Source organism: Anser cygnoides, chromosome 27 (assembly GCF_040182565.1).
Source record: "Anser cygnoides isolate HZ-2024a breed goose chromosome 27, Taihu_goose_T2T_genome, whole genome shotgun sequence".
Taxonomy (NCBI): domain Eukaryota; kingdom Metazoa; phylum Chordata; class Aves; order Anseriformes; family Anatidae; genus Anser; species Anser cygnoides.
The window spans coordinates 5,563,458-5,584,389 of NC_089899.1; the positions used below are offsets into that span (position 1 = coordinate 5,563,458).

At 57.7% G+C, this 20,932-nt stretch overlaps 1 protein-coding gene across 4 annotated transcripts; it reads right to left on the bottom strand.

Annotated features, from left to right (window-relative positions):
- Positions 1-1,600: 1,600 nt before the first annotated feature.
- On the bottom strand, positions 1,601-20,932 carry LINGO3 (leucine rich repeat and Ig domain containing 3). Of its 4 annotated transcripts, none has more exons than XM_013196351.3 (4): positions 20,011-20,932; positions 15,105-15,195; positions 9,711-9,814; positions 1,601-3,857 (listed from the first exon to the last, which is right to left on the bottom strand). In XM_013196351.3, exon 4 carries the CDS (start codon positions 3,821-3,823, stop codon positions 2,006-2,008), a length of 1,818 nt encoding a protein of 605 aa, XP_013051805.3. In that variant the 5' UTR covers positions 3,824-3,857; positions 9,711-9,814; positions 15,105-15,195; positions 20,011-20,932; the 3' UTR covers positions 1,601-2,005. The 4 variants fall into 4 exon arrangements, with proteins under 4 accessions (XP_013051805.3, XP_013051806.3, XP_066839971.1 ...); XM_013196352.3 differs by lacking the exon at positions 20,011-20,932 and adding an exon at positions 19,738-19,964; XM_066983870.1 differs by lacking the exons at positions 15,105-15,195; positions 20,011-20,932 and adding an exon at positions 19,252-19,396.

Here is a 20,932-nt window from a genome sequence, read left to right on the forward strand (position 1 = left end):
AGGTTTTGCAAGGCTTCGTGCCTGACCCCTCCCACACACCCCCAAGGTAAAATAAATAAATAAACGAGTAAATAAATAAATCAGAGTAGGGTGACGCGGGTGGGACCCCTGACACGACACGGCATGCACAGCGCGGGGAGCGCAGGGGCACCTGCCATGCGACCTGTGGTGAGGATAATGGGGAGTGATGGGTGTCTCCCCAACCCTGTGATCCCCCCAGTGTGGGCAGGGGAAGGCACAGGAGCAGCCTGGGGAGCAGCCTGGGCCTGGATTGAACGAGGCTGGGCACTGTTTGGATGCTGTAGTCATCAGCTCCGCCATCCCCCTCCCTCTGAGGCCAAGCTGGGGGCCGGGGAGGCCAAATGTGCGCTGTGCCCATGGCACGATGGCAGGATGGGGTGCAGCGAGATGGGGTGCGGGGGATGACACAGTTGTGTCCCACAGAGCGAAGCTGTGGGGCCACAGCCCTGTCCCCTCCAGCCCCTGGCCCTTTGGGAGCTTGTGCCCAAAATTCATCCCTAAAAGGCCTGGGGGTGCCATAAGCCCTGCTAGGGCACACCGCTGGCTGCCCAGAGAGAGGGGACGTGCAGGAATGGGGACAGGAACAGCCCCTGTGTGAACACAGGGAGGAGGAAGGGGGCACAGCCCTTCCTGCAGCCCCCCCAAGGAGCTGGGGCTTCTGCTACTCTACTTAAAAGATACTTAAAAGGGGTGAAAAAGATAAAACCACCTGAAAGCTGCAACCTGCGCCCCAAGCATGGAGATGAGCTAGGGGTGGTGGTGGTGGGCTCTGCTGGGTCCCATCCAGGCTCTCTCTCCAGCTGCTCCTTCTTGCACCCAAAAAAAATACATCCCGAGGTAAAACAGGGGTGGAAGAGCCAGCGGGGCAAGGGACACAAAGCTGGGACTGTCCCTGTGGCAGCGAGCAGGGTGCAGAGCTCCTGTCCTGTAGAATTCAACTTTGCAAGCTAAAGAAAATGCCCTGCCTGCACCCAAAGCCGCCTTTTGCACCTGTCTGAGGACATCCCACCGTCAGCCCTGCAGCTGCCAACGGGACAACCCTGGATCAGGAGCAGAAACGTAGACACCACGTTGTACCTCAACCCTGGGAGCCCTGGAGCAGGACCCCAGCCCTCACCCCCCTCCTGCTGCCTGGTGTCACTGTCTCTGCTCCCCGCCAGGTTGCCAGAGCTCGGTCTCAGCCTCACATCCCCGTCAAGGCCATGGCTGGAGAACGGCTTGGATGCATACAAAATGGGGCCTAGCCTTGCTGTGTGACTGCTCATTGTAATTTGAATGCCTGTGGCCTCATTATTTTTTTTCCCCATTTGTTTCCTGCTCACACCCCCCACCGCCTTGCATGGGGTAGGAGGGACGGGTGGTCATTATTGCTTGTGCAGGAGCATCCCCAGCACCCATTTTTGCAGCTGCCCCTTGCTGGAGCTGCCCAGGTGAAGGTCCCATAGCATGGCCTTGCCCTGGGGTCTGGCTGTGCCGGCGGGGGTGGGGGGGGGCTGGGAACACCCTGGTACGGCACCCCAGTCCTGCGTCGCACCGGAAGACTTTTCTTTTGGAAATTCATTTTAAAAAATTGTTGGAGAAAAAAAAAAGAGAACAACCATAAACAACACCAAGAAAGTTTTCCAGAAAGTCTCTTTAAAAAAAAAAAAAAAAAGGGAAAAGGGAAAAAAAAGGAAGCAGTTTTTTTTTCTTTTTTTCCCAGGCCAAAATGCTGCTGATTTCATCAAGAAATGCATAGTTGGTAGCAAAAACATCAGCTACATCGGGAGCTGGGATGGCCACTGGGCAACTTGTGCCCTGTGGGGTCACCGTGGGGCTGGGACCATCTGGGTCCTTGATCCCAGACTCTGGGTACGTGCGGTGCTGGCCCTGCTGATGCCCCCGAGCAGCAAGGATGTCTCCGGTGCCCCCGCACCCCTGGCTCCATCCTGCTGTACCCGTGCCTGGGGCCAGGCGGCAGACAACATTTCTCCTCCGGAGAGGCTCAGATCATCTTCATGTTGAACTTCCTGGCTCCTCCTTGGCCCGTGGTGGTTGTGGGACCATCCACCTTCCGGAAGGAGTACTCCACCGAGAAGTTGTTCTTGTGCTGCCCCCGGCCCCGGCTCCACACGAAGAGGAGCAGGAAGCAGAAGAGGACCACGCCAAGGAAGGTGATGCAGCCCATGGCTGTGGAGACCAGGATGGTCTTGAGATCCAGCGTAAACTTCAGGAAGACCTGGGTGTCATTGTGGTAGGTGTCGTTGAACTCGCTGAGGTACAAAGTCCTGTTGGCGTAGGGGGAGCCGTCGGCCAGGTGCCCCTTGACCGTCAGGGTGGCGAAGTAGGTGTCGTTGCCCCCTGCGTTGCTGGCGATGCAGATGTAGGTGCCGCTGTCCTGCACCTGGGCAAAGCGGATCTCCAGGGTGCCCCCCGGCAGCACGGTTGCCCGCCCTGTGCTGCGCGTGGTGATCATGCGGTGCTGGGGGGACACCCAGACGATGGAGGGGTCCGGCTCCCCATCTGCCCGGCACAGGAAGGATACAGACTGGCCTTCGCGGGCCGTGACATGCTGCAGCTTTCGATCCCTGATCTTGGGCTTCTGGCAGGTGAAGTACTCGAAGAGCACAGAGTCGGGGAAGTCACGCAGGGCGTTGCCCTGGATTTCGGGTGGTGTGGAGCACATGGGCTGCTGCCCGTCGAAGTTGAGCGTCTTCCGTCGCTGCAGGATCCAGAGGAGGCGGCAGTCGCAGGCCAGGGGGTTCCTGTCCACCCGCAGTGTCTCCAGCGTGTTGACGGAGTGGAAGGTGCTCTCCTCCAGCGTGGAGAGAAAGTTGCTGGAAAGGTTGAGCAGCCGGATTTGTCGCAGGCCGGAGAAGGCCTGCGGCTCCACAGACACCAAGAGAGCGCCCACAATGTGGAGCTCCTGGAGCCGGATGAGGTCTTTAAAGGAGCCCTTCAGCACAGTGCTAATGGGGTTGTAGGACAGGTTCAGGTACCGGAGGTACACCAGGTTCCTCAAGGCAGCGGTGGGCACGGCTGTGATGTTGGTGTAGGTGATGGAGAGTGAGGTGAGGTTCAGGCCCTGGAAGCTGGTGGGGGAGATGTCTTCCAGCAGCGGCCAGTTGTCAATCTCCAGCTGCAGGAGGTTGTAGAGCTTCTTGAAGTTTTGGTCCTCCAGCGCGGAGATGCTGAGGTGCCGGAGCCGCAGCACCTCCAGGTTCTGGAGGTAGGAGAGCGACTCGGCCGAGATGGAGGTCAGGTTGCACTTCTCGATGGTCAGCTGCTCCAGCCCGAGCAACCCTGAGAAGGCTCGCTGGGAGATGTACACCAAGTCATTATCACCCACCTCCAGGCTCTTCAGGTTTCGCAGGTCCTGGAACATGTAGTCCAGCAGGATGACAAGCTTGTTCTCGCTGATGTCCAGCAGGGTGAGGTTGGTCAGCTTGGTGAAGACCCCCGGGGGGATGAGCTTGAGCTGGTTCCCCCGCAGCCGCAAGGTCTGCAGGTTGAACAGGTTGCTGAAGGCGCCCGGCTCCACATTGGTGATGATGTTCTCGCTGAAGTCCAGCTCCTCCAGCAAGGGGTACGGGGAGAGGTCCCCTGGGTTCAGACAGCGGATGCGGTTCTTGTTGAGCTCCAGGATCTTGGTCTCAGTGGGGATGCCTTCAGGGATGGTGGTGAGCCGCTTGCGGTGACACACCACTGACTTGATCTGCGGGGCACACTCACAGCGAGCAGGGCAAGCTGCCACCTGTGGGGGGCTCAGGAGGACCAGGTGGAGGATCAGGACCGGGAGCCAACATGTCATGGTGTAGAGCATGGTCTTACGGGCTTTCTACCATTCTCCCATGCGCCTGGAAGGGAAATAGAGACGTGATGTCAGCAGCAAATCCTATCAAGATCACCAGTCTGTGGGCTACAACCAGAAAATACCTCCATTGGAGCGCCCCAAACCATGGTCCATGGCCTTGACAAGGTCCCAGCCCCATAGGGAATCCCACAGACCTCTGCTTGTGGCCTGGGGACCATGCCTTATGCAAACACCAGCATGCAGCCAAGGTGGGACACCACGTCCTCCTTGCTCCCTGTGGTGGCAGCGGAGGGTTCTTGCCTGGGGTCCCGCCCTGCTGTGGCCGTTTGGCCTCAGTCCCACGGGATGGAGGATGCTTGGAGCCTCATGCAGGAGCTGGTCCTCCTGTCTCTGTCCCCCTGCTCTGTTCTCCAGAGTGGGCTGGGGGAGGCTGCAGGCTGAATCTTGGCAGATGACGGATTACCGCTGATCTGCTGCTTGCGATGCACCGGCCGCAGCTCAGCCGCTGCTGCCCTCCTTTCAGATGGATTAGGACCTCATCACCCATTTCCCTTTTCACTGCTTTCCCCTTCCCTGCTCTCTTTTCCCTCCTTTGCCCCAAATCTGCCACAGACACATCCCAGCATTGGTGCAAAGCTCATCAGCCATCTCTCCTGAACCAAGCGCTGTCATTAACCTAATTAAACGGCAGGGCTGCTCGGTTGGAGTGCTGTAGGCTGGTTCTGGGCTGCTACATGAGCCAGCCTCGGGGTGCACAGGGGGCTTCCCAACCCTCCTTATGCCCACAGCATGGGGAAGGATGCCATCTCCGTGGATAATTTCCAGCTCTGATCCTATTATACAATCTGAGCAATTCGCCGGCAATAAACCCATTGCTCAGTGCAATTTAGGAGCCGCAGGAGATTATCTTTTAAAGACTTCTTTTTGCGTGTCTTAATTTTGTCACACTTCCCTGTCTCTCCAAGCCAGTAGGGAAAGTATCACCATCATCCTCACAGCCGCAGGCGGCTGGGAGGGGATTAATGTGGGGCTGGGTGATGCCGAGCGGGGTTCCCTTGTGGGGTGGGATCGCAGAGCAATCTGTCTCTGCTGCCGTCCCCACATCCCAGCCATGCATCCCTGCAGCTTTCGGGAGGCATGCGGAGCTGGTGCCATGACCACGCGCTCGTGCCTTGACTTTATCCTTTTGGTCCAAGTGGCTCCACTCCTCCCTGACCCTTGCACCTGCACAGGCGCTCACTCCCTGCCCTTGCTGGGCTGCGTGGGAAGGATGCACCCAGACACAACCTGCAGGAAAAGTCACTATCATTTATTAATAGCTCGTTACTGCGATACTGCCACGTTCTCCGGGGCTTGCCTTGCCACTAGGGAGTAAGGCCAATTAAGACTCAACTCAAAGGCCTAGATAGAGGCTCCCCTTTGCATTTAATTTGTTTTTAAAAATAACACGCCTGCTGCTCACCAGGCTGGGGAGTGGAGCCAGGGAAGCCCAGGCTCAGCACGGCGCAGGCACTGCTGCAGGGCAGGGCCGGAGAGGCCGGGCAGAGGAGCAAAGGTGGGCAGAGGGTGGGGAGGTGGAAAGGCTGCTGCCAGCCTTCAAGAGCACTTGCTCCTCAGCCCCCAGGTCTCTCCTTCTCTGAATAAAGACCAGAAAAGAAGCTGGGCTTGACATTTCTAGGTTCCCCTGCTTTGACATGCAAGTACAAACACTTCAGCCAAAGCAACGTCTTGTTTTACTCTCGCATCTACTCGCAGAATTCAAAATGGTCCTGCTGGGGCTGTCCTCAGAAACTGCTGCTTGAGGCCAGGCACACGATATTCCCCGCTGGGCTCTGGGAGGGCAGCAGCACCCGGCAGCACCCAGGGGAGTCACCAGCCCTATGTCTAGCAGCACCCACAGCGCAGTCACTGCAGGACCCCCATGCAGGATGGGTGCACATGGGGCAGGATGCAGTGCTGGGGCCAGTGGGCACTTTGGGCAGGCTCGTCCCCCAAAACACTGATGCTGCAGAGAAGAACGACAGTGTTGGGACTGCGCTGTGTCCTTAATCACACGCCCAGGAGGCCCCGTGTGATTTCCTGGTGCTGGAGGCTGGAGAATCTGTGCACGTGCAGGGGAAAAGCTGTGATGTGATGGGAGCCTGGAGCCCCAGAGCGAGCCTCCTGCCCTCCCGCAGCTTCGGCACGGTGCCTGCAGACCCTCCCTGCTGCCAGCCTCAGTCCCTCCACATGGACCTCAAGCCTTATACTCCAACCACCCCCCATCCTTCCACCAGTCCCCTGCTCCCAGAGGGGCCCTCTGTCCAATTTGGGCTGCAGAAACAGTGCAGCTGATGCTGGGGAGTGCAGGAGGGGAAATCAGAGCTGAGATATGAGGAGGCAGAAAACTTGGGGGTCATGGGAGGCCAGCGGTCTCCCTGCACGTTGTTCTGACGAGGCTCTAGTGATCAGGCAATTAGCAAAGCAAGAATGAGAATAATCCAGCTGAAACAGACAGGAGGAGAGAGCTGGGTGTAGAAAGCAAGAAAATCAATCACCAGACCCAGTGGAGAATTACCTAACGGAGTTATTCCTAATCCCATCAGAGTCTGGCTGGGAAACCAACTCTCCCGGCTCTGCGTTCCGGCGCACGCGGACAGTTTTTCTAGGTCACTTCATTTCCAGGCGCTGCTCGCCTGCCCAGCACAGAGCTGGCTGCTGCATCACTTGTGGTGGGCACCAGGGCCCCATCCTGCCTGTGCCAGCCCCGTCCTGAGCAGCCGCAGCTGAAGAAGCCAGTAAACACCCCAGAGCTGGGCTGGGGACAGCGGGAAGAGCCTGGTGATGCCCAGCTCATGGGATTGGGATCCACCAGAGGCTGCTCAGACATCAGATCTTTTTGACAACGTGCAGAAATAGGGCGAGAAAACATGGGAGGAGAGATGTCTGCAAGAAGACATGCTCCTTGTGGGTCACTGCAGAAAATACCCCAAAGCACAGCTTACAGGGGCCGCTGGAAAACCACAAGACCCTTATTTAGATGGGAGTGATTTTGGTGACTAGCAGCTGCTGCATCTTATGGCTCCCCCCCTGCTCAATGGCCTCAAGTCTCAGGGCTGGCCAAGGCAATGCTGGAGCAGCTAGGCTGCCCAAACCTCCGGCAGGGCCAGGATTTACCCTTTCTGCCCAGCAAAACCCACGGCTGATGTCTTCCTGGAGCTGCCTTCCCCCTGTGCTCCCACCCAAGTCCTCCACAGCCACAGGACTTGCCGCTTCCCTCCCACATGGAAACTCCCAGCCCTCGTAACTGCTGTGAGGACCCAGAACTGAGGATTCCCGAATGAGCCGCAATGCCAAGGAGACAACCCGAAAGAAGCCACCGCTTATTTTTAGAGACAACCTTATGATCGTCAAGCACGTGGCTTAAGCAATACTCTGCAGGCAGCCACAGATTGGCCACAATCTGCTCTTCTTCTTGATAGACATCATGTCTGAATCTCTATCTCCACAAGATGCTCCCCAGAGAGAAGACATTCAGAGACGACCACAGAGTACAACATTTCCGAAAGGTCACTGCTGCGGGTACCGGGGAACGGAGCACAGCAGCCACGCAGCACTGCGGGGCCCAGCGGAGGTGGTTGGTATGCCCCCAGCATCTTCATTTCTTTCCCGAGGAGAGTGACTCTGGCTGCAGGCAGTGACAGTGGTGGCCCCGGCAGCGACCCCAGGGTTATTTTTGGAGGATGCCCAGCACATTTTTGCTGTGTAATGAGAACTTGGCATTTGCAGAAGCCTTTTACCATCTCAGGTGATAGCAAACGCAGCCTGACAGCTCGTGTACCTGGGGCTTTCCATGGTTATTCCCCCAAAACTACACCATGTGCCCACCGCAGCCAGCGTGGCATGCTCAGCTGGAGCCCCATGGAAGGGACGGAGGGAGCTCGCCAGACCCCGGCCAAGCAGGGCATCCTGAGGCTGCGCTGAGGCCAGTGACAGGGACACCCCACTGCCACCAGGTAGGGAGCACCCACCTCCTGCAGACACAGCACCCAAACAGCACCCAAGCACCCAAACCAACATGCTACCTCGCCACACGCCCTCCCAGGGAGGGGACCTTCCCTCTAAGGCAGGCAGCTCCATGATAAATGAAATACAGGGGCAGGATGATTAATAACCACATAGGAACAGCATACGCTGTAATTATCCACCTTTCAGAGTGCTGATTAATGGCACTGCTCGGGGGTGTTTGGACTCCCCCACATTCACCCTAGCCGGGTGTGGGGTCCAGCCTGGCCCCACTCCTGAGGATATTGTGGCAGCCCGAGCGTGTGCTGCTGCCCACAGGCTCTGCCCCAGCCTCCCCGAGGGAATTGGCACCCGAGGGAAAGGTCCTGGCACAGGGTCCCTGGGATGCTGCGAGCCCCGGGCAGGGTGGATGGGGCTGGCTGCCCCCCACCCCATAGCCCCCCATGGGCACCATGTGTTGGGAGGGAGCCGCATCATTGCTGAGGCTCTAATCGGACTGGATGGCTGGATTCGTGCGCAGGATGAACAGACTGACAGGGCAGCCTGACAGACAGATGTCCGCTCCGAGGACAGGGTGGAGAGGCAGCCATGGGTGGAAAACAGCCTGAGCCCAGAAGGATCGCTCTGCTCTCCATGGAAAAACAAGCAGGCAGGCACGGAGGGGTGGCAGCTGCCGATGCAAAGCTTCCGACCTCCTGGAAAACCCCGCTCGGGGCAGAAATCCCCGGCAAGGGGCGCAGGGAGCAGCAGCCACAGACTGCCTTCCCTCCGCCTTTCAGCTCTGCTCAGCGTCAGTCCAGGGCTGAATGCCTTTTTTAAGACCTGTCTACAGCTGCTGCATTTGAAATGTTATTGCCATCCCAATTACGATCATGGGAGCAGCGAGCAAAGAAAGCAAAATGCCGTTATAGGGTGAAATAACGCTTGACATTGCAATCTATACCCTCATCTTGCCAGGCAGGGGGAAGATCAAACCAGCTGCACTTTATTAAGTTCTTGGCTGGGGAGGGGGACAGGGGACCTTGTCCCAGCCCTGCCAGAGCCTTGTGGAGAGCAGCTCCCAAATCCACCCTAATCTGGGCAGCAAAGCCTCTGGCAGGCACCTGCCACCATCCGCCTCTGGATGGATGCAGCATACTAGGGAAGGAAGTGGTATAAATTTGCATTTCTGGGGGAAAGCACAGGATATGTCCCTGCACCCAGGAGCTGCCCAGCCTGGGGGCTCCAGCTGCGCCACCCCGACGGCTCCTCCGGCCTGGAAGCTGCAGTAAGCGGGGACATTTGGAACACGAGATGCTGGCGTTGGTCCCCAGATCTGCAGCTTCAGGGCATCAGCTGCAGCTGTGGGACTGTGAAAGCATCTCTGTTCCCATCTGCAGCCCCAAAGAGGCTCCTGAAAGCCAGAGCTCTCTGTGGTGGGGAGGCTGGGGGAATCCAGTCCCCAGAGCTCTGCCTGCACCTCCCAACCCAGGACTGTGGGGGCTGAGCTGGTGAGCTCCTGAGCCCTTGTCCCTCTCTCCATGAAGCCCATCCAGACATCCAAGCTCCAGCCACAACTCCAAAAATGCCTTTCTTCAAGCCATGAGTGGCACTGGGGACCCTGCAGCTGCCTGTGCAGCAATCCAGAGCCCTTGCCAGCACTCAGCATCCCTGCGAGCCCCAAGCCCAGTGCTACGCCTTCCCTCCAGTCGCTTCTTGCTCATTTTGGGGCGGCAGCAATGGGCAGAGCTTTCTCTGCCATTACATGGAGCAAACATCGAGGCCTCAATGTGGTGGCACCGAGCACTTAGAGCTGAGGAGAGGAGCAGGGAATTAATGCCCTGTAGCAGGACGGCCACAAGAACCCTGGGCACGGCCCCCCCAGCCGGACCCCCCGGTGCCCCTCACTCACCGTTCTGCAGGTCCGGGGCTGTGCCGACATCTGTCTGTGCTGCGGTGTGCGAGGCCGGGGAGGTTTACATGGCAAAGTGTCGGGCACGGCCACCCTCCGCTCCTCTGGGTAAAACAGCACAAGGAGGAGAGCATAAATCCCCTCCCCACAGTGGCCAGAACCCCAAATAAATGCCCCGAAGGCCATGGATACAGAGCACAGGCACATCCCAGACAGGGGAAGCAGCCTTAGCCTTGCTCCACCCCGATGTATGATCTGGTCATTGCACCTCCCCTAATTAAATGTATTTATATAATCACATATAAATCACCCTTTTACAAACAGGACAGTTTCCGAGCGGCCAGCTCTGGGGTGCAGCAGGGAGGATGCACGATGCTCCCTGCATGTGGGGACCTCAGCCTATGGCACCTCTGCAGTGCTGCTGCCAGCAGCTGCCCAGGAGTCCTCTTTTGAGGGAGATTTGAGCCAAACTTACAAGCAAAAACCCCCGTCCTGGGTCCCTGCCTCTCGGGGTGCAGAGAAGTGTTTCCAGCTCCAACGGCTGACATGGGACACTGACCTCCGAACAAATGCCTTGCTACAGCTTTGCCTGCATAAAGTTTAATTTGCCTCTATCAAATTAAGAGGGGATTTAAGGGCTCCCTTTTGGGGGAAACATAGCTTCTTCTGGTTAACAGATCACAAACGGCCCCAGACTTCAGGTCTGATTTGACTGCACCCGCAGGGACGCTGCCTTTACAGCCCAGCTGCCACTTCGCCCTCCCACGAGAACCCAGAATGTAGAGGAAAAGAGCAGAGAAACGAGGGGGTGGCCAGACCCAGTCACACACAGCTCGAACCCACAAGTGCTCCTGGGGACATCCCCGATGGCACTGGGAGATGAGCCCAGGACAGCGGCTGGTGCCTGCGAGGCAGGGCTGTCCTCTGCATCTCCCTGGTGCCTCCTGCGAGCCCCAACTCCACCTGGACACTGCTCATGGACAGACAAAACACCTCTTTTGGGATCCCCGAAAGACCGAGCACACAGCATGCCAGAAAACCGAAAATCACTCCAGGAAAGCATTGCTACCATTGAGCAGAAGACATGGCCACCTCCTGGAGCCAGCTGTGAGCTGGTGAGTGCCGTGGTGTGAGATGCTGCTCAGGGATGGTCCCGGCTCACCCCTGTTCCACCTTTGCCTAGCTGTCCCCCGGGAGGACGAGCGCCCATGTTTCCAGCTGCCGTAAGACAACGCTATCCCAGTTACACGCTTGCAGCTCCCCTCATCCTCCCCCACATTTCCTTTTGGCACTCAGCGGCACGGACGCACCTGCATAAAATTAAACCTGCGCTTTGCACAAGGCTCCGGTGGGGATGCATGCCTCGAGAGCAGCTAGCAAGAAAGGAGCAGCACTAAAAAAATCCCCCATTAGCAATAACAGCAAGGAGCACCCCCTGCTCCGAGATGTGCCCCAGCATGAGCAGGGGGGTGCAGGGGCTGGCAGCACTCCCACACCTTCGCTGCAGCCCAGAGGAGGGGCGCAATCATTCAACCCGCAGCTAGCGAATGCCCAGGGGCATCAGGTGGGCAGCAGCCAGTGCCCAAAATAAAGGCAAGAGCTCTCCAAATGACCTAGGGAGACCCTGCCCTGCCCTCAGCGCCAGCAGGTGGACGTTTGCAGCACCAACGCCGTGATGATGCAACTCAGCGAGGATTTTGTTGAGCGAATTAATCTATCTTATGTGATTCGAGGGATTATAACCTCCCGAAGTGTGGATGCACAGAGAGCTGTTTCTGCTACACGTTGCTGGCAGCTGCGGAGCAGGTGGGGCTCCTGTAATGCCGAAGTAATGTGATAATTGGGAGGGAAGCTGCCTTCATTCTGCATTGTCGCAACGCGCGAGGCATTTCCGCGCAGAAGTGAAGCACGGCGACAGAGCAGCTCGGCTCGCTGCTCCTGAGAGCCAGCCCTCTGGCAACTGGGGTGGATAAGGCAAATCCTGAAAAGAGTTCCAGCAAGTTGGACGTGCCCCTGTATTTATTGCAATCCTGCTGAAACCAAAATGCCGCGAACCCGGCAGCGACCAAACCCTGCTCAGCAGCCGGCTCTCCCCAGCCGCCTCTGCTCTCCTTGCACGGCTTTGCCTCCAGCCCTGCACCGGTGCGGATGTGGCCCCTACACTCGCATTAGAAAAAGCAACTGGGCTTAGCTTAATAAACCCCCACCTTCGTTAGGCGAGCTTCTCGTTCCCACACATCTGAGAGATTAGGGTCTCAACTGATGTTCTTGGCATTTATTTTTGGTAACTCTTACGTCACTTAGCAACCTCCGGTTCAGGTTACTTCAGTTTTTTGTCTGCCAATCCATTTTAATCCCTGTGAAATGGGACCCACGAGCACGCTGCTGAGGTGGCCTAAAAGTGTCCTCTGGCTCCCACGCACCCGCAGCTCCTGGCCTCTCATTGCCATCCACCCTGGGTCTCGTCCCGCTGCCCAGCCCGAGGCAGGAGCGCACAGGGGCACACAGAAGCACATAGGAACGTACAGAAGTGTGCGGGAGCACACAGACAGAGTCTGCAGCGCACAAACCTGCAGCAAACACCACCAGGCAGCAGGCCCGGAGCCCTCAGGGTGCTGCAGGAGCCCCGTCCTCCTCCTCCAGGCACGACCCCGCTCACCAGGCCCCGCTGCCCCACAGCACTGCAGCCAGGACCACAAAGCACATAGCAGCAAGCCAAAGACTTTCCTCATTAGTGTAATTAATGTCAGAGTTCCCAGCTGGCCAGGCTTCTGGCTGACCTTTACTTCAAGAGATGCGAACAACAAAAACGACTCAACACGGGGGCGACGTTGCGGGCTGCTCATTTGAAAGCATCAGTGAAATTGTCTTAGTGACGTGCCCCCAAAAGAGGAGCCTGCTGCAAAAGTAAAATGGGATAATTTGGAAAACCACCGTGGGGAGGAGGAAAAAAACAAACCTCTGCTCCATCCATCCAAAGAAGTAGCCTGGCCGGCGCCCAGCATTTGCTCATGGGCTTGGGGTGATGGGAGGGAGAGAACCGAAGAGGTGGGAAGTGGAGGGAGAGCAGCGCGGTTCTGAGTTTTGGGATGGGGGCATATCGTCATGCTGGAGCCAGCCCCGGGGATGGTGGCGGTGCTGCAGAAGCAAAGCGCAGCATCCGGCACAACGGGGACGGCTCTGCCACGTCCTTAACTCACGGGCCACAAGAAGCCACAAGCCAGCAAGGAGACGAATACAAACTCCTGTCGGATCACGACTCCATCATGACCACCGCAACAAACAACCTGGGCCTGGGTTTCCAGAGGTTGCCAGATGTTTGTGTGAGGCCAAGAGAGAGCCGGGGGGACCCAGCCCCAGCAGCGTGCGCTCCCCTGGCCCCGAGCATCCCCCCGCTGCACAACCCCACGAGCAGACCCGAGGCGACATCCCCACAGTGCTGCGTGTACAGGAGCTGGGATTAATGAAGACAGGATGGTTCTGTCTTTTTTTTTTTTTTCTCTTCCTCCTTTTGTCACACTCGGTTAATACTCCTGCTTCTGGAAAAAGGTCACAATTTAGATCTCATTTATGTCACTTCATCTGTGGTTTACAATTGCGGGGTCCTGCTCGTTTTGCCGCTCTAATTAGAGTTCAGTTACTGGGGTCCTGATCTACCTCTCCACGCTGCTGTGATGGAAGGGAGAAGAGGTGGAGGTCCTGGCTGTGCAGCCCTGACAGGGCTGCCTGTGAGGAGATGCCCCGTGAAAAGCTGACCCGAGGCCGGCCTCTTCCCTCCGGCAGCACGGAGGGAACCAGATGGACTTTCCTTCCAATGCCATTTAAGTGGAAAAATACAAAATATTGTTCATTCTGGCTCTGTCGAAGGGTTGGCATCCAGGTGGCCAGAGCAGGGGGAAAGGCAGAGCAGGTGACTGGTGGGCGAAAGAGGGCGTCAGAGCCGGCTGTCCACGCTTCTGGATCTGGCCCCGCAGGCGCAGGGATGCAAACGGGACAGCAAGGTGTGGAGACACACACGGCCACAGGGAGCAAGAAGCTGAGCAGCTACGTCCCCACGCACCACAGGCGTTCGTGGGTCTGTCCCTTTACCAAGCACCACGTCCAGCACCTCAGCATGATGTCCCCCTTGTCCTGCCTGGGGGCTGGTAAGGGGTGTCCACATTTCGGTGATAGGCTCAGTGCTCAGGCTCACACGGGCCCCGCGCAGAGGGATGGGGACAATATTTGTTTCAAGTGTTCTTACATTCCCTTCCTATTAATTTTTTTCCCTCCTTCTCATGAACCATCTTTATTCTTCCCTATCCCCCTCTAGCAATGGTATCTGAGAGAAATTATGAATTTTTAATAGAAGGGGGTGGCACGCAGAGGGAGATCCTAAGGCAGAGATAAAAACCAGCAATCTATTAAAATAAACCCCATCATCGTGAAACCTCATCTTAGGGAAAAATCAAACCTGGGAGGGAAACGCGTGAGGGACCATGGGCAGGAATCAAAGCACCACGACCACGCAGAGCCACATCCAGCAAGGAAATGGAGCTGTGGAGCGGGGATGCGCTGCCCACAGCCCACCGCTACCTGCCCAATGTGCCCAGCATCCTGCCATGGGAGCACCAGGATTTCCTTCTCTCAGAGGATGTTTCTAAGCTGTGCATGGCTGGGTGCAAGCATCAGCTCCCACTCAGGGCTGTGATCCCCTTGTGCCAAAGGGACAAGGAGGCTGCAGGGTGTACGAGGATGCTGCGGGGTACAAGGATGCCCAGCTCACCTCCCCGCAGCGCCTCCCTGTCACACGGCTGAACCTAAATATAGCCCCCCTTTTCTTTTCTTGTAGACACAACCAGTGCTCCGGGTGAAAGTCCTTTCCCATGAACTCACTGTTGCTTAATAAAGCACAAACCCTCCGAGACCTTGATACTGGGATCTGTCATTTTAATTCTCAGCAACACTTGTCCCTCTCCCCAACGGTATGCGGCCGCTGCTATTTTGGCTGACACACTGGGAGCCGAACAAGGAGCTCCGGCACTACATGCCTGAACTGTTAAGACCTAAGCAAAAGAGAATAGATGTGGCTTAAAAAAAAGAAAAAGAAAAAATAAATACAACATAGGATGGAAAGAACCCCAGGTGCAAAGACTCTCACCACAGTTTGGATGCAGCAGATGAGCCCCAGTGCACCTGCATTTGTGGATGCTGAGGGCATGGCACAGAAGGACAGGGCTGACAGGCACAGGGGCTGCACATCACAGCCAAGCTCATGGGGGCATGAAAAACTCCAGGGGATGAAGGCTGGCAGGACACGAGAGCCCTGGGTAGAGCCAGTTCAGGAAAGAGGAGGGATGAAAACCCAGCATCATGGGGAGAGCCCGCTCCTGGCACCAAACCAGGGGTTCCTACCTGCAGGGTTTTGCTGGCTGAGCCCTTCCCATCACTCGCATCCTGACTGCTCCGCTGCACTGGTGTGAGCATGCTCCTTTTTGTCATTTTCCTGTTTTCAGTTAACAAGAGGGAAAAATCAGTCCCTGACCAGGGCTGGGAGCAGCCAGGGAGGACTCTGAGCTCTGACGGAGGGTCCATTTCCCCAACAGGTTGCAGAAACCTGCTCCAATGCCCATGCCATCCCTGGCCCCGTGCCCTGGTCTGCCCAAAATCCACCTCTAAAATCCTGCAGCGTGCTGCAAGCCTGGGTTTCCCAGGGCCAGCCCAGAGGGCCCAAAGCAACACGACTTAAAGCAAAAGAACCCGAAGCAGGAGGAACCAGCCCATGCCATTGCTGATGGCTACCCAGTGCCCACTACCAACAGCCAAGCTGTGTTCCTGCATCCCCTCACCACATCCCTGTATCACATCCCCAGCCCTGCATCCTCCCATGCACTGCAGCCCGTGCCCAAACTGGCCGCACGTACGAGCCAAGTGCCGGCTCCGTCCTTCCAAAGGTGCCACGGGGCCGCCGCGTCTCTCACCAGCTGGCAGCTGGTGTGCCCGAGGTGCTGCAGCTTTCCTGGGGCTGTGCTGGCAGCCCCAGGAGCCAGCCCTCACTGCAGGTAAACCCTACATAAATACTTTGAAAATAGCCTCCCGATAACGCCCAGAGCCCAGTCGATGTTCCTACCACAGCTGGTGAGACAGCAGCTCTCATCATCTTTTCCAAATGCTCTCGTGGGTTTTATTGCTTTACTTCATCTCTACTCAAATCTCTGCTCGGAACATTTCTGCCCTCGCCTGTTCGTTTTGGTGTTTTTCCAGGACTCACAAAGCGGCCCCTCGGGCTCAAGCAGCACCTGTGCATCGGGGCTGGTGCAGGTCTTTTGGCAGTGCCTTTCACCTCCACTCTGCAGCCCCTGCTCAGGGATGGCAAAGACGCTGCTTGCCCCCTACGCCCTTCTCAGAGAATTAAATCATCGCTTTGCAGCTGCAGACAGACACAGACATGCAGCAGGACGTGGGCTGTGAGAGCATATGAAATCACAAAGCAAGACCTCCAGAGTACATCCACGTATGGACAGGGAAACTGAGGCACAGAGCACATTATATGTATTTTTCTTGCATACCACCCATACAGTGGGAGTAAACACAGTGTGGAACAAGCTCAAAGATGGCCTTGCTCAGCCCCACTGCCCCTTCACTCAGTGAGGCAGGATTTGGAGCTCGGGGAGATGCTGCTGGTGATGGTGCCCGCCTGGGCTGCCCACGCCACGGTGAGCTGATGGCGCGGGAATTACCGCTGCCCACACAAAACACATCCATCCATGTGCTTCACGTTCCTGGCGTTATTTCCAGGGCTATGGCAACGGTTTGCTCCCGTCCCAGGGATGCAAATGCAGCAGCGACACAGCTCGTGTTTGCCGGAGGAGCCCAGCTCCTCCGGTACCAGGCTGCAGCCCCATGTCCTGCCCCGCTGAGTGGAGGCGCAGGGGCAAAATGCAGCCAGCCAACAACCAGAAGTTGAAAAGGCTCCATCGCCTCCAACGGCAGCGCTTTCAAGCCTCTAAATGCCAAGTGCAAAGACACCCAGGCGCTCTAGTCCTTCCGTACAATCAGGCTCCAAATTAAATGCTTAATTCAGGCCTGAAATGCTGTTTGGAGGGGAGAGCGCGGTGATGAGGCTAGGACCCTGGAGCAATAGATGCATTAGCAAGTGGTGCAAACCTTGACACTGCTAACAGAAGTAGACATTGCTGAGCTCCATACATAAAGCAGAAGGAAGCCCACAGCCCCGCTAGCTCCAGCAGGGCATCAGCAGACGCACGCCCTGCAAGAAGGGACGAGATAGCAGCAGTGGTGCGGGACCCCCGTGCCCATGGCCATGCCGGGGACGTGGCTGGACCCTGCTGCCACAGGTCCCTCGCCCACCCTGGCACGTGAACCTACCTTCTACCCTGGGCCATCAGCAGGGAACAGCCCCAGAGGGGGAAAGATAACTCAGGGCTTTTCTCTCTTCCTCCAGCTCACTACTCCCAGAATAAAAGCAAAATCTGCTGATGTTGAAGCCGAAAAATAACTCTCGCTTGAAGCTGCTTCGCCTCCCATTTCCCTGAGCTGGTGGGAAGACGACTGCTCCCTACGCTCAAGTTGCTCCTCTTGTGCTGGAGAGCATCGCCCCTCAGCTCAGCTGTGCCGAGGATATCCCATGCAAACCACAGTTTTACAACCTCTGAAACCCACATGAAACCTGGGGGATCGGGAGCCACCTCTCCCACCTCTGCCATCCCTCCAGCAAGCAGCTGTGCCTCTGCTCCCTCCTCTCCTGCTTTAATAAGCACCAAAGAAACGTCGATGATAAATAAATTAGCTCAAATTAAACCAGATCAATCACAGGCTGTCAAACTAGCAGCTCCCTATCGGATCTTTGATTTTTCTCCTGTTTAAAGCACATGTTCCACGTCTCTTGCCATGCCCCTGAACATCCCTTTCTCCATCTGGCAGTGCAAGGGATGCTGAAGCAGAGCTTTGGGGTGCAGAGCCCTGAGCCCCCCCATGGCCAATGGGGCTGTAAGGCAAAAACTCCCCTGCTGGTATCACCCCCCGCTGGTCACGGTGGTCAAATGGGCTCAGCGGGGGCAGAGCTGGGTGGTGCAGCACTTTGTGCATGGGTTGTCGCAGGGCTCACCGCCTGCACTTCTGCATTTTCAAGGCCAGCAGCAGGATCTGCCCCTGGCAGACACACACAGACACATGCCCCTGGCAGACACACACAGATACATTGCAGTGAGCGGCCCTTTGGCTTGCTGGGAGCTGCTGGGCCATTCTGCTTTTACAGTTGACTTTTTAAAAAATTCCTGGTGATTTGATCGCAAGAGACATTTGGAGGAACTTTCCCTCTCTGGATACAGCCTTCCTCATGGCGTGGCCCCTGGAGCTGGGGAAGGCAGCGCCCGCCGGGGCGGTTTACTCCTCACACCTGCAGGCAGCACGTCCCCAGCTGGGAACTGGGCACGAAGCCGAGCAGCACATGGGAGCTCCTGGGAGGGCCTGGGCTGGTCCTCGCCAGGCCCCCGAGCATCCCCAGCCCATCCCCAGCCCCTCTTTGCTCCAAAGATTCAGGTGTGGATCCACACGCCGATACGCTCTGGCTATATTTTGCAGTGGCTCTGCCTGCTTCTGTTATCCTCTCTCCTCATGTTATCCTCTCTCCTCCTGTTTGCTCTTTTCCTTCCCCAAAACCCATCTCCGGTTCAGGCTGGGCATGAATTTAAGGAGCAGCTGTTCTTCTGCAATCGCTCCCTTGCGCGAACGCTGTGGGAATTAGAGCACCTTTTGTCAGGTTTTAGCTCAATCCACTTTGTGAGTGGATTAGGAAACTGGCACAAGAGTACTCTGGGTCTAGAGCAGGAAGAGGCAGGCTGCTATTCTGGAACACGATAGGAGCTGCTTATGCTGTGACTGCTGCCTGCTCCATTTCCCTGAGAAACACAACCCCGGTAACACTCGCGTTTAAATCAACCCTAGGATTTTTGACAGGAGAATCCACCTAGCCCTAAAATCGAGGATGCTGAGAGCGGAGACAGGCAGGGCCCTGGGGTGGCAAGGAGGACGTGGGGGGAAAACAGGAGCAGCGGGAGGTGGGGACGACCCTTCCTTAGGCCGGGAGGTCTGCTGAGGTCTGCCAGGGAAAGGCTGAGGGGGGCTGCGAGCGGCTCCCGCCAGCCCTGGCAGCGGGGAGGCTGCAGGGACCGGAGCCTCAGGAGCGCAGGGGCCGAGGGCAGAGGCTGGAGGGAGGCACGTTCCGGCTGGAGGCTGCCGGCGGCACCTGCAGCTCTCCGCGCATCCGAGGGCATTCAAACCACCGCACCCAAGCGACCCCCCCCCCCCCAACCCGCCGACCCGCTCCGTGCCGAGCCCTCTCCCCCCGCCACCTACGGGGGGGGCCTCGCAGCCCCGAAGGGACCCGGGGTGGGGTTGGGGGCAGAGGCGGGCACCGGCCGGGAGGACCCCGGGGGATGCGCGGCCGCCCCCGGTACCCACGTGCGGCTCCCCGCGGGGCTCTGCCTGCCCCGGCACGGCTCGGCTCGCCCCCCCCGAGCCCCCCGGTACCCGCACTCACCGCTCGGCTCCGCTTCCCCGGCTGCCCATGGCGCGGGAGCGGCGGCGCGGGCAGAGCCGCAGCCCCGGGGGCGGCGCGGCGCTGGAGGCAGCGGAGGCTCCGGCCGGACCCCGGCCCGGCCCCGGCGCGTCCCCGGGGGGCGGCGCTCGGCTCCTCTCCCCCCACCCCTGCCCGCGGCGCGGAGCCGCCCCCCGAGCCCCCCGCCGGGCCGGGCCGCCCCGGGAGCGCGGGGTAGGGGGGGATAAGGGGGGATAACGGGATGGCAGCGGGGAGGGGGGGATGCGCGGCCCCCGGTTGTGCTGCGAAAACGCAGGGGCGAGAGCGGGGTGCACGCCCCTTTGGCAGGGCAAGGAGGGGTGCGGGTCCCTCCCCAGCCCCACATCTGCCTGGGCTCCCCCCCCTTCCCCAGCAGCCCCCCAGTGCCCGCCCCCCAACCCCGACTTTACACCCTCCTCCCGCCCTTCGTCACCCCGCCTGGGTGCCCACCTCGTTGTCTCCCTCTCCCCACTGGAGGCTTCATCCACACGGGTGATCGCGAACCAACGAGGCCATTTCCCCCCCATCCAACAAGAAAACTGGGGTGAACAGGGGGTAGATGGCTCCAGGAAGGAGCACAGGACCCCCACATTCACAGCCCTGCGTTGGGCTCTGCCGTCCCTTGCAGCAGTGCCGAGCTCACGGACAGCCCTGGTAGAGCCAGGAAGATGCTCAGCTCTGCACCCCACCAGCACCTGCATCCCGTGTGGGAACAGCACTCACCATCAGCCATTCCTCCCCCGAGCTCCTCGGTTGCTCCTCTCCAATCCCACTAAAGCCTCCCACAAGTGGGGATGGTTTGGTTAATTAGGCTTTGGGGATGACAGAGGCCAGTTGCCTCCTCGGGGCTGGTTTCCTTCCAGCGCAGAATCGCAGTTGCTCTATATCCATCGATGCTTGGTCCAGGCTGCTCCTTTCTGGCCCCGGTGCTTAGGGAGCATGACTGCTGAAATGCAGAGCCCTGTGCCCTTGATGTGTTGCGTGACAGTGGACAAGCATCACCTGAGCTCTTCAGTTACATTTTTCTGCATCTGACAGTGGTTTTCAGGCAGGGTTTGGCAGCACATCCTCCATTTTACGGGTGGGGAAACTGAGGGACAGACACCAGGGTTAAGGAGCAAGGCACAGCTCTCAAACCCAGGCTGATTTAGTGTTGTGGGCTCCCTTGTCAGATGTTCTTGCCTGAATTTGCTCCTTTTGTGCAGGGTGCTGCCAGGAGAAATGCCAACAGCTCTCCTAGCTTGGGTGTTTTATCAGTGCCACTTGCAACTTCCACCCTTCTTGCTGTGCTGCAGCCCAGCGCTTCTGCTGATGGAGATTACTAGCTGCCTCCTACTGCTCATTTGCTCTGGGATGGGGATTTATAATTTCATTGCAGACACAGGCATCTCAGACTTTCCCATTTGAGTTTCATCCCCAGCCTCATCACTGGATCTGCAGTTAAAACCAGCAGATTTACACAGGTGCAAAGGCATCTCGTTGCTGTTTTAAATGATAACAATTGATGTGCCTAATAAAAGGTGAAAAATCCAAGCATGAGAAATGCACCTGTTTTAGTTGGAGATGCATTTGTAAGAGGCTGGTGTGGAGGGTGTGGGCGGCTCTGGAGCAACCCACATTTCATTTCACTTCCCCAGGCTGAAAA